Source organism: Chamaea fasciata, unplaced genomic scaffold (genome assembly GCF_029207755.1).
Source record: "Chamaea fasciata isolate MVZ Bird 193981 ecotype frontalis unplaced genomic scaffold, bChaFas1.0.hap1 SCAF_1, whole genome shotgun sequence".
NCBI classification, from domain to species: Eukaryota; Metazoa; Chordata; class Aves; order Passeriformes; family Sylviidae; genus Chamaea; species Chamaea fasciata.
The window spans coordinates 34,937,324-34,948,603 of record NW_027094086.1 but is presented as its reverse complement, the minus strand read 5'-3'; the positions used below and the strand labels follow the sequence as shown (position 1 = coordinate 34,948,603).

The 11,280-nt window shown below is 39.0% G+C and overlaps 1 protein-coding gene across 1 annotated transcript; it reads right to left on the bottom strand.

The window, feature by feature from the left end:
- Positions 1 to 937: 937 nt before the first annotated feature.
- On the bottom strand, positions 938 to 10,838 carry COPS5 (COP9 signalosome subunit 5). Its single transcript, XM_066180428.1, has 8 exons — positions 10,624 to 10,838; positions 10,278 to 10,512; positions 7,647 to 7,775; positions 7,176 to 7,241; positions 5,891 to 5,976; positions 4,959 to 5,070; positions 4,095 to 4,243; positions 938 to 1,333 (listed from the first exon to the last, which is right to left on the bottom strand). Exons 1-8 carry the CDS (start codon positions 10,779 to 10,781, stop codon positions 1,249 to 1,251), a joined length of 1,020 nt encoding a protein of 339 aa, XP_066036525.1. The 5' UTR covers positions 10,782 to 10,838; the 3' UTR covers positions 938 to 1,248.
- Between the last annotated feature and the right edge of the window lie 442 nt (positions 10,839 to 11,280).

The following is an 11,280-nucleotide window of genomic DNA, read 5'->3' as shown; positions in this document are numbered from 1 at the left end:
TTTAAAACTCTTGATGAACTTCTGCTTCAGGGTATCTGCACTTCTCTGCTGAATTACAGATTTTCATTGTATAACTTGCACCTTAACTTCAAATGCACTGGAATCTGTTTGGATGAAAAGGCCTAAATGAGTAATAGCTATTAAAATTTCCAGACCAAAACAAAAACAAAACCCACATCAAGGCAGAGCTACGGCTGAAAAGGAGAATCAGTTACTTAGGATATAAAGCATAATGGCATATTGTATAAAGCATAAATTATCCTGAAAGTAAACATTCAAAAACCCCCAGGAAACTCAGGATTAAAGATGAAAACTTAAAAGGAATCCAAACATCTTGTATTATTGAAATACAGTATGAAAGCCTCCAAAACAAACTTAGATCAGCCCTGCAGCAGCACCACATTGTAAGCCAGAAATTATGATTAATGCATTTAGTATCTGTGGCCCGAAATTAGCCTGATGCGTATTTCAAAGGTAATTTTTCATTTTGTTCCTTTGTACGCAACAAGTGATTATGACAAGCAATAGAAGGTGAGCAGGAGAAAAATAATGGTATACAACCATGGCATGAGTTCCACTGCAGAGCTGGTCAACAGTTGACTATTTAGAAATATAAAATGGCCATCATGAGTGTGAAGCTATAAGCAAAATACTGTTGTACCATGCATAAATGTTTCATGACTGTGAAAGAAACCATTTCTGGCTGGACCAGTAAACCTCAGTCAGGAAAGGCTCCTTTGAATTTAATAATTTGTCATAAGATAAACAAGTGGGATTTCAATTCTTAAAATTAAGCACAGATATTAAAATCTGAGAAACAAACTTCTTGCACTACATAGGTTACCTATCTAAGCTGAGTAGACAGAACTTTTCTACAGAACAATAAGAAAAAGAGAAGATAAACGTTTGCCAAAAATATCAAGGCCCAAAACGCACATTTAGTTTCAAAATTCTTTTATTGCAGTTGGATAATAGAGATAAATATCTAAGAGCAAAATCCAGTAAGTCACATTTATTTTCCTTTGGAACAATTCTGCAAACTGGTTTTATCATAAAGAACAAAAAGCTGCATGACATTTTGGAACATTTTGTTCTTTAAAACTGGTCAGACAGGTGGGAAATATTAAAGTACTACAAATTAAATGAATAATTTTCCACTTCGGCTTCATTTCCCAAACTGAACAAGTCCAAGCAAAAGAAACTATGATATTTTCTGCTTTGGAGATACATATCAACTGGTAATGCACTTCAAGCTATATTAATTTGATTAAAAAGTTTATCCTTAATAACCTGAGACATCAATCCATGTATAGCTTCTATGGTGGTCTTGCAGCTGAAAAACAAGCATAAATTCAATGTTGGACAAAAACGGAACTGAACTGTCATTTTCCTTGAAGATATCCAGCTGTTTTAGAAGTTCAGGGTGCCCATAACCCCATGAATCTTAAAAACTGTCCAGAAAGGAACAGTCACATACAGCAATTTAGCCATTGTTGCCAATACCTTTTTGTTACTTAAAAAGCAAACTGACTATATACACATAAAGACTAATTCCAGCAAACTTTGTCTTGCAGTTTAGGATATCTTACATTAACAATAGCAAGTGGGCTCTGTGGTCATCTGAACCAAAAATAAAATAAAATAAAAATCCTTAGGGGAGTGGAGCTATCAGCTGGTATTATCAATATCTGCAGGCTCTCACTGCTCTCTACCTTATCTCCTTTGCCCAAGCCCAAGACAGTAGTGTACAGTAACCATGGTCCCTCTGAGAAACTTCACAGGGAACATTAAAGAAAAGTTTATAGAACAAATTATTGGTCAATATATAAGTTATTGGTCAAAATATGTAATGTGCAAAACCCCCTAAGAGCTGTGAGGACTCCTATTGATCCAAGTTTTCCCCACTGTCTGCCGTAGAGCAATGTAGTGTCAAACTAACAAATAAAAACAGACTGTACAAATGCAAAAGATTCATCAGGACTGAAGGTATGGAGAATAGTGACAAATTACTGTTAAGACTGATAAAGGGATCCTAGGGAAAGCAAGCTGACTTGGAGCACAATTTGGCTAATGCACATGTCCCCTCAGAAAATGGTTTAGAGGTATGCATGGACAGCAACAGAAGTTACCATACAGCCCAGTGTAAGCACCTTTATGCTCATGCCTTACAGCACTGTTTTCCCAAAACAAGTATGTCTAACAATCCTTCAGTGATATTTGCATCCTTATTTCTTCAGAGTAATTTAGGTGACACTAAATTAATTGTCCTGAGTCTGCACAGGTCTTCTACTGTTTTTACTCTTCTCTTAGGAAAAATCACTAATTGAAGAAAAACATGCATCTGCAGGAGTCTTACACTTCATTTTGGGAACTGTGGTAGCTTTGGTTGCATAGGAAGGCAGAATTTATGACAAAAACAATTCCTTCCAATCCCTTACAGTTTATAAACTAACTGTTGATGAAAACTAAATAGAAACAGAAAACAAAAATGTCTAGAACTGCTGCAACAAATAATATAGTAACATGATCAGAGAACGAGCTATTTCTTAGAATAACTGTAAGCATGTGAGAGTAAGGGGAAAATAAAATGCAGTCAGTATTATAAGACTCCAAACCGCAATGAAAACTTATCAGCAACTCCATCCTCCTCACTTTAAAGTCTTTAAAGCATTGCTATTCTGTTTCCCTACAGGAACTGAGATGTATCACTTAACCTGGCTGCTATGAGCTAGCAACAGCATTAACTCCACTGCACATATAATCTGCAATTCAAATAGGCTAAATGAGTATTAATTCTTAAAAGTCAACCCCCCTCCAACTCGATCATGTTTGTTAGAAAACTTGTAAGAGCTGTTAACTTTACAGAAAAAGGAAACAAAGGTGTGTCAGGGGGCGAGAATACCAGGAACCTGTTCTACTATCAACATAAAGTGATGTGGAAGAGGGACAGAAAGCCTCAAAATCTGAAAACATGCAAATGCAAACATCGCAGATTTTGTTCAGTTTTTGCACTCCGTTCCAAGGGGTTCTACAGAATTGTTTCCTTATCAAATGGAATTACTACACCTCACTCAGAATACTCCTAAGGTGTGTGCAGGTGAGTCCTGCCTTCTCCACGGATGGACCTGAGTTTGTACCACCAAGTATTTCTTGGTTTTCAAAGTCTGAAATTTGCCAAATATGATGTTTTTGGACAATCCAGCTGCATGAGATGTTAGAGATTATTAATCTCTGTTAAAAGATTTTACTTGGAAAAACAGTGACTCTAATATGATATAGTCTAAGCACAGATGTAATTCTTAAGACTATTGGGAAAGAGATGTGAGTATTACTGAGAAGCAACTAGTGTACTTCAAAGATCAAAAACAGAGCTGATCACCAATAAACACAAGGAAAACTGAAGGAAAATATTACCATTTCTTTGAAGTAATGTTGTACACCTAGTGATAAGAAGTTTAATAACTTATAATACCAAGTATTTGCTATCAGTCAAGGTAGCTAAATATAAAGGCCAGAATAGTTGTAAGCTACTTCTTAAAAACAAAAAACAACAACAAAACCCCAACCTTTTCTTATTTCTAAAATAAAAGATACATTATTAAGAAATACGAAAAAAAAGGAGTTCATAATTTTTACATTAGTAGAAGTATTAGACAAGTGTAAGCTAAACTTACTGGACTGTTAACACTAGTTCTTAAAATCATGCTCTATACCATAATTTTACTTACTGTTAGTTTTAACCAAATTAACCATTAAAATGTACTAATTTCTAGCAAAGTTACAATTTTGCACAAGGCAGAAAACATTTTTTTTTGTTTGCCAGATACTGATGGACTTTTATAGCAATTTCTTGTTTAATAAACTAGAGTTAAATTTATTCCAAACGCCCCCAAAATTAAAAATTCATTGTATGTTCAATAGAGGCAAGATTTTCTTTAACTTTCAAAAACTACTAGTGACTTCTGGAGTCTCTCATTCCTAGCTATAATCTAATTCTTATCTCTAATCTTCTCAGGTTACAATTACAGGCATGATAAAAGTTTAAAACCAAATAGTACTTTTCACATAAAGAAAACGTGGATGTGTTATCTTACCTGTCTCTTGTTGCTTTTGCAAGTTTGTCTTCTGACTTCTTGTCATGAGTCTCTAAACCCAGCATGAAACTGCCCCTTCCAAGCTGAGCTTCTGACTGTTCTAATTTTTCAGACAAATCAAAGACTTGGCCAGTGGTGTAGTCAGCATTCTTAAGACAAAGAAAGTAATAAACATTTTGAATTTAAGCATAAATTCAAGCACTTATACACAAAATAAACCAAATCTGAGGAAAGTTTTTAAAAGTGTAGTGCTGCATATTTTAATCTACACATGCAATTGAAGTGATATAGAACATGAGTGGTGGTTAAGAGAATGGAAGCTGAACATCTGACAGATGCTCAGTCCCTAAAGCCTGAATTGGGTTCTTTTTATTACTTTCAACCCATGCCCTAAATTATGTAGGAGTAAGTAAGACTCAGTTGGTTTGGACCAAGAGAAAAAGAAAATTGGCTTCTGCAGAGGGGAGGTTTTGATGCTCAGCTGCTACACTAAAGGTCAACCTGCAGTTATTTCTGTTGTAACCTAGTTTTAACAGTTCCATTGGTTATTTTTTCTTAAGTGTTTACTTATTAAACACCATTATTCACTGCAGTGCTCTATAGAGATACAAGGTTAAAAAGTATTTAAGACAAAATCTAAGTGTAGAGAGAGAACTCAGTAAAATGAAATATGTTATTCCCACCTTCTCCTTTTACAGAGCAGATATGAGGAATGTTTCAGTATTTATGATTAGGAAAACCTTGTTTTATCTGACATTCTTAATGTGGGGCCTGTATCTATCAGTGTTCTATTAAGCATTTTATAACAGAGGGCCTGGCTTTCAGACTCATGAATGAATCAATGCACACAACTGTGGTACTTACAGTAAGCAAACTAGAAGAACTGAGAGTGTTCACCCAGTACTTGTTCCACAACAGCTCAAGCAATTTACGATCCAAAGATGATTTAAAGTACGAGACTTCTAAAGCATAATACCTTTAAAAACAAACATGCAAACAAAATAAGTGTCCATCTAAATATGTCTTGACTGTAACATCCAAAGTACATGCAACTCAAAAAATCCTTATCAATGGAAAATATCTTCAAAAATTCAAAGCACTTTAGGTTACTCCCAGTTCCAATTCTCTGTACGATCTTCCAATAGTAATTCATATATAGATTTAATACATAATCCCTACACACAGTGCTGTGTTCTGTTAAATGAGACTGCAAGAGTTTTTAAATTACTCTCTTAACAACCTATTCCATGCTTGGTTTCTTCAATACTGTAATAACTTACAGATGATTGTAGTTTTGCATGTATCACTTCTAATTTCTTGTGGAATGCTTGGTAGCAATAAATGTTACAAACAGGCAAGCAATCTCACATTCTACCACACCTATTTTGAAAGCCAGGCTTTAGTGGTGTTACAAGTTAACACTCCCAGTAATGCAAGAAGAGGAGCTGCACAGCCCTTGCCCCTAACTCAGAAGGGCAGTGGGATCACAGCTTCCCCGGTCCTGCTGATCAATCTACATCTGACCCTTTCTCCCCTGCCCCAACAAGGCATCACTACTTAGAAGTGTTCAGAGATCAACTACTAAAGCTTTTAACCAGGTTCGTCTTTATCTTTGCAGAGTTCTCCCTTAAAACATCTCCTGATAAATGCCAGTAACACTTTTGTTCACAAAAACAAGAGTGCTAAAGCAGCAGTGAACTTCATGATGTAAAACATTACAAGAAATTTAGTTTTCCATGCTGAATCATAACCTAAACACACAAAAAATAATAAAGTTGTCTTTTTCTGTTACTTACTGTTTACAGTGTACACCGAAGTCTTCTATTTTATTGAGTGGAATAGTCTGGTATTCAGAGGGACCTTCATCTGGAGGTTTATAGCCCTAAAAAATTAACAAATGGCAAAGATGACACAGTAATTCTGGGGCTTTTCAGGATGCCTAAACTTAAAAAAAAAAGTTTTAGTTTATGCAATTCTAGTTTATTTTTGTCTAGAGAAAATGACATTACCCCTGGTAGCTTGAAATTTGGAATTTTCTTGGATCTCAGGTTTACATTTGGCTTCACCAGCTGTACTAGTCATTACATTTGCAGGTTTATCAAAAGCAAAATAGTGGTCATAGTTGAGATTTTTCAAATTAGTAACACAGCAAGCTATGATTAGGTCCTTTCTTAGATCAAAGAAAGGGCAAGCTTCTGCTTAGACAGTATTTTTCTACCTGTTCTTGGAAATTCTGAGGGAAGATTTGAGAAGAGGGAAGAAACATCCATGGATATTCCTTAGAGATATCTAAAACTTTCAGTTACTTGTTTAGCCAAGATGGTGCCATTCACAGCAACCGACGAAACAAGAACTGCCTGCTGAGAACACCCTAACTGTGAGAACTCCCTAAAAATATGCTTCTCATGTGCATTTTCCACATGTGATTTGGTTTTCAGGTACAGGATTCTTCTCCCTGTTCAAAATTCTCAAAGTATTTAGGAAGTGGTTTCAGATACACCTGAACTTTATTGGATTGCGATTAAATAGCACAGCCAGAGGTATACCTGAGAGGATGCATTTGGAGACCTAGATCTCCAACACTGATGTGATTTTTTAGTTTTAAGCCTAACCCATATTGTTTAATTAATTTTTTTGTACATCAGTTTGTGAAGATTCATAATACTTCTTTGAAAAAGTAGATAGTTTTGAACCTTCCTTTTCTAAACTGAAAAGCAAATGACAACATATTAAACAGGCTATTAACATTTGGTTTTAGGTCTGAAAAATAAACAGAGAAGAACTAACCTAAAACAATTTTGATAAATACTACCTACAACTATGTCCATTAAAAAACAGCTATATGGAGCCTACATAATTTTGGGAAAGCTCCACAATCTGGACAGTGTAATTGATGTAACACTGCCAAAACTCTATGAAAAACAAACTAGAAGTCAACCTTTATAAACACAATCAATATCTAAAGGCAGGCAGTAACCAGTGTATGAGCACATCTTTGGAATGAACATTCAGTACAGCACAGCATTAAAGACACTTCAGTGTTCACACACTACATAATTTTAGATCATTTTAACTATTTACCTTAGGATATGTCCTAAAAGCTCCAAGATTTACTTTTCCTGCAGATATTGTTCTTGTTGGATCAATCTATAGAAACAAGAGATAATACTTATTACATACATTTTATTATTTATTACAGGCCTAAATTAAGTTTATAAGTAATTTTATTTCAGAAATGTAATTCATGCAAATTGCATTAGTTCTGTCATGAACAGTACTTTTTCTGTTGGTATGAAAGCCTCTAAAAAGGTGGCAGTATCAACAGCCTTCAGTGGATTTTTTGTTTTTCTGAGCTAATTTTCCTTATTTCCTAAATACTGGATTGGCCAGTATGTGGCCAGCAAAGCAGGAGTGGCACTAGTTTAATATATAGATCTAATACCTGTGTCATGCCAAGTGCACACTACTAAAATGTTAATAGATGGAAATCTAAAATTACTCCCCTCAACATGATTTGCTATGCAGGGTTATCACCCACCAGCCAGTACTTACAACCACTGCTACGAAGGGTTCCTGAAATTGCTGATTGAGCATCTGGGTGCTGACGTCGATCCCCGAGAGCCAGCAGCCGTAGCCGGGGTGACTGTGGTACCAGCCGATGGCATTTTCCAGGCGTCCGACCTAAGGAAGAGCAGGGAAGGGAAACAGCCCCAGCGTTCAGCTCCATTCCCAAAGCACCGGCTGCCCTCCAGCGGCACTGCCAGCACACTGCAAGGCGCGGCAGGATCAACAGGAATTGCCACTCGTGAGGAAATACTCCCTAGAAACCGTACAATGAATAGTGCTGGCGTTCTCTGCTACAGCTGCTGCCACAGAACAAAACCCTCCAAGGAGCCTGGAGCTCCTTCTTCAGGGCCAGCTGAAGGACAGAAGAGGTTCCACACAGCTGGATGGTGAGCTGCTGCTCTCAGCAGGGCTGAGAAATTCCTTAGGGATGTAACACAAGTAAACCTCATCTCCTATAATGTAGGGAACATCTGTAGAGAATAAATTATTTAGTATGGTAACATACCTCACAGACATACACTGTTAGGTTAGTGGTGGGTTTAAAAAATAACTTCAAAGGCATGCTTTCAAACACCGGAAGTAACAGAAATTACTGCCGGGAGACAAGTTTAAAAGCCAAAAGCTGAATTTTTGATAACTTTTTATCAGATAAAACTTTAAAATAGCAGCTTTCAAATAATACACGTGGCTATCTCTAAAAATATTGCAAGAGAAAGGACCAAAGCAAAAAACCCCCAAAGGAGAATAATCACCCACTGAACCTAATTTTTGTAGTCCTCGCTTATGGAATTGTTTACTGGCTGCTCCAGTAACGATGAGAGAGAACACACAAATGCCTACTTTATTTTTTAACTAATGAAGAATGTTTACATTTTCTTTACAACTCCCATGAGAGAGACCAACAAAACACCGAAGAATGTGTGTTGTTTTTCAAAGCCAAATAACACATTTGAACTACATTAAGACGAGATCCTGTCTGCGGAGAATCAAGTAACTGGAATGGCAGCATCTATAAAGCCCTTACATAGTGCTTTATATAATTATATAAAGATATCTTAACCAGAAACCTAATGATAAAAAGAGCTATTCCAGGAACAAGTGCTTGCCAAAATCAAACATGAAACAGCCAGCATAACAACTCTGCTAGAGCACCAGGAAAGCTGAGTTACTTTATTTGCACACAAGTTCAGTTTCTAAATTGTGAAACCAACTACAGACAAAACTGAACAACATAAACAATGGGGAAAAAACCATTTCCTATCACATAACTCCTACAGAAACCTGGACTGTTTTAAACATAAGACAAGCTGCTTATAATTTTATGCTATATACTTACCATTTTGAAATTCAGTATTTGTACCTAAGAATAGGATTCTATGAATGTATCTTTATTTAAAGATAGCACAACTGTATCTTTAGGCAAAGACATATCTTCAAGTTACCTATTTTTTGCAACAAGAGTATTAGCGTCACAACATTGTTTTCAGATAAAACAAACTAGATTAAAGGAATTATTTCTACATTTTCTCACAGGGATGAGAAAAAAAAATCCCAGAACATAATTATTTCTGCGTTATGTTTACACTTTGCTGATGGTATGATTCAGCCTAGTGCACATTCATTTCAATACCTTCAACTCTATGTAAGGCTATGAACGTAAGTACAATTCTCCAAAATAACCCAAATACCCTCTGTTGTATCCACTTAGTACGTAAGGGGCTTCTAATTTTAGCTGGTTTAAAAATCAGTGTGTCAGCTGGGTATCAAAACTGTTTGAGCTTGGAGTCAAAGTTATTTCAACTCCTATTTCTAGGATAGAATTGTCCTGTATTGGAAGAAGGATATCAGCAAGTGCTCTGATGTGCTATGCTGGTTTCCACACCAGCCACAGAACAGAGCTGTATTTCTGTTACCCTTCTGCACGAGACAACTTGACTGTATATGAACTTCACTTCAGCTTTAATGTGACATGGACCTCTGGATAGAAAGTGACAAAGATGGGAAACAGACAAGATAATTAGGTTGCACTGAAACTTTACTCATTCCTTCATTGGCATTTTCTTCACAAATACATCTCTTTTTTCTTAAGGAAAAGAGTGGCATACTATACAGTAAGACCTTAGAAGGTAAGAATAAATGTCATAATTCTCATCTACAAATACTAAGTACGTCCAATGCACACATATATTTAATTTTGCACAGTTTTTAGAAAGAAGTATCAGTTACTTTAGAAACACGTTCTCTCAAACAGCCAGCAGCCTCAGCCATAAAAACACTTCCTCAGCAATGAAAATAATTTACAAAGGGAAAGAGAATACACTACTTTTCAGAGAATCATTAAGGCTGGAAAACATCTCCAAGACCATCGTGTCCAACCTTTGATGAACTACTGTAAGTTAGTGAAACATGTATAGGAAAACGTTTACCGGGCCCTGCGTTCCGTGCTGCTGACATAGTTCTTACTGTCATGTTTGACAGGACAATCGGGCAGGCACTTCACCACTGGGAGGGGAGGGACGGTGAAAGCCTGCAACCCCCCAGGTATGTTCCAGTAGCTCACATGACGCACCGGATCTCCACGAGGGAGGTCAGACCTCCCCTGCCACCTCTCCTTACCTGCTTGGCGTTCTCGATGTAGGCAGCCATGTACTCGTAGGCGGCGGCCTGCGCGTTGACGCGGGTCTCGGTGCCCTCCACGGGAAGGGCGAAGCTGTCCATGATGATCATGGTCTCCCCGTCCACCTTGCCCAGCATGAGCCCCATCACCTCCAGGTTGCCGCCGGACCTGGCGTGCATCACCATCTTCAGCAGCGCCAGCGCAGAGATCTTACAGTACTTGAAGTAATGGTGGCTGCAACAAGGCGGAGGCCGCGGACGGGAAGGCAGAGCCATCAGGTCAGGCCGGTCCTCAGCGCCCACCCTCCCGCCCGCCCGCCCGCTCCGCCGCCCCGCTCCCACTCACTCCTTGGTCCAGGGCTTGGCCGCCAGGATCTCCTGCTGCTGCTTGCGGTCATACTTGTAGATCTCGTCGATGCTCTGCGCCTCCTGCATGTTGTTCGCCAGCTCCCACGTCTTCTGCGCCATCCCGCTCCCGGAGGCGCCGCTCCCCGCCGCCGCCATCGCTCCGCTCCCGGCCCCGCTCGGGCCCCGGCCCCGCACCGCCGCACCGGGCCGCGGGCGGAACCAAGCGCGGCCCGGGGGGGCGCACGGAGGGTGGTACGGTCCGCGCAGGCGCGGGGCGGGCGGCGCTGCGCCCCCCAGCGGCCGCGCTCGGCTCTGCACCGGGTCCGACCTGCTCACCCGATCCCGGCCGGAGGCTTTTCTCACTGTTTATCCATTTATTTATTTATTTACTTGTGCTTTTTACATTACTGTGACCAGTTCTGAGCCACTCAGTACGAGAGAGACACGAAACTTCTGGAGTGACTCCAGCGGAGGGTAACAAAGATGTTTAAGGGACGGGAGCATCTCTTTCATGAGGAAAGGCTGAGGGAGCTGGGCCTGTCCAGCCTCGAGAAAGAGACTGAGAGCCAGCCTTATCAATGTATATAAGTATCTAAAGCGGGAGGCGTCAAGAGGATGGAGCCAGGCTCTGCTGGGAGGTGCCAAGCAAAAGGAC

Bases quoted from the DNA above. Each gene is read 5' to 3' on its own strand.
- COPS5 (XM_066180428.1), bottom strand. From the start codon at position 10,781: ATGGCGGCGGCGGGGAGCGGCGCCTCCGGGAGCGGGATGGCGCAGAAG. The intron at 10,513-10,623 runs GTGAGTGGGAGC...GCCTTGTTGCAG, and splicing joins GCCAAGCCCTGGACCAAGGA to CCACCATTACTTCAAGTACT. The intron at 5,977-7,175 runs GTAAATAGTTAA...TTAATTTTTTAG, and splicing joins CTTTTAGGACATATCCTAAG to GGCTATAAACCTCCAGATGA.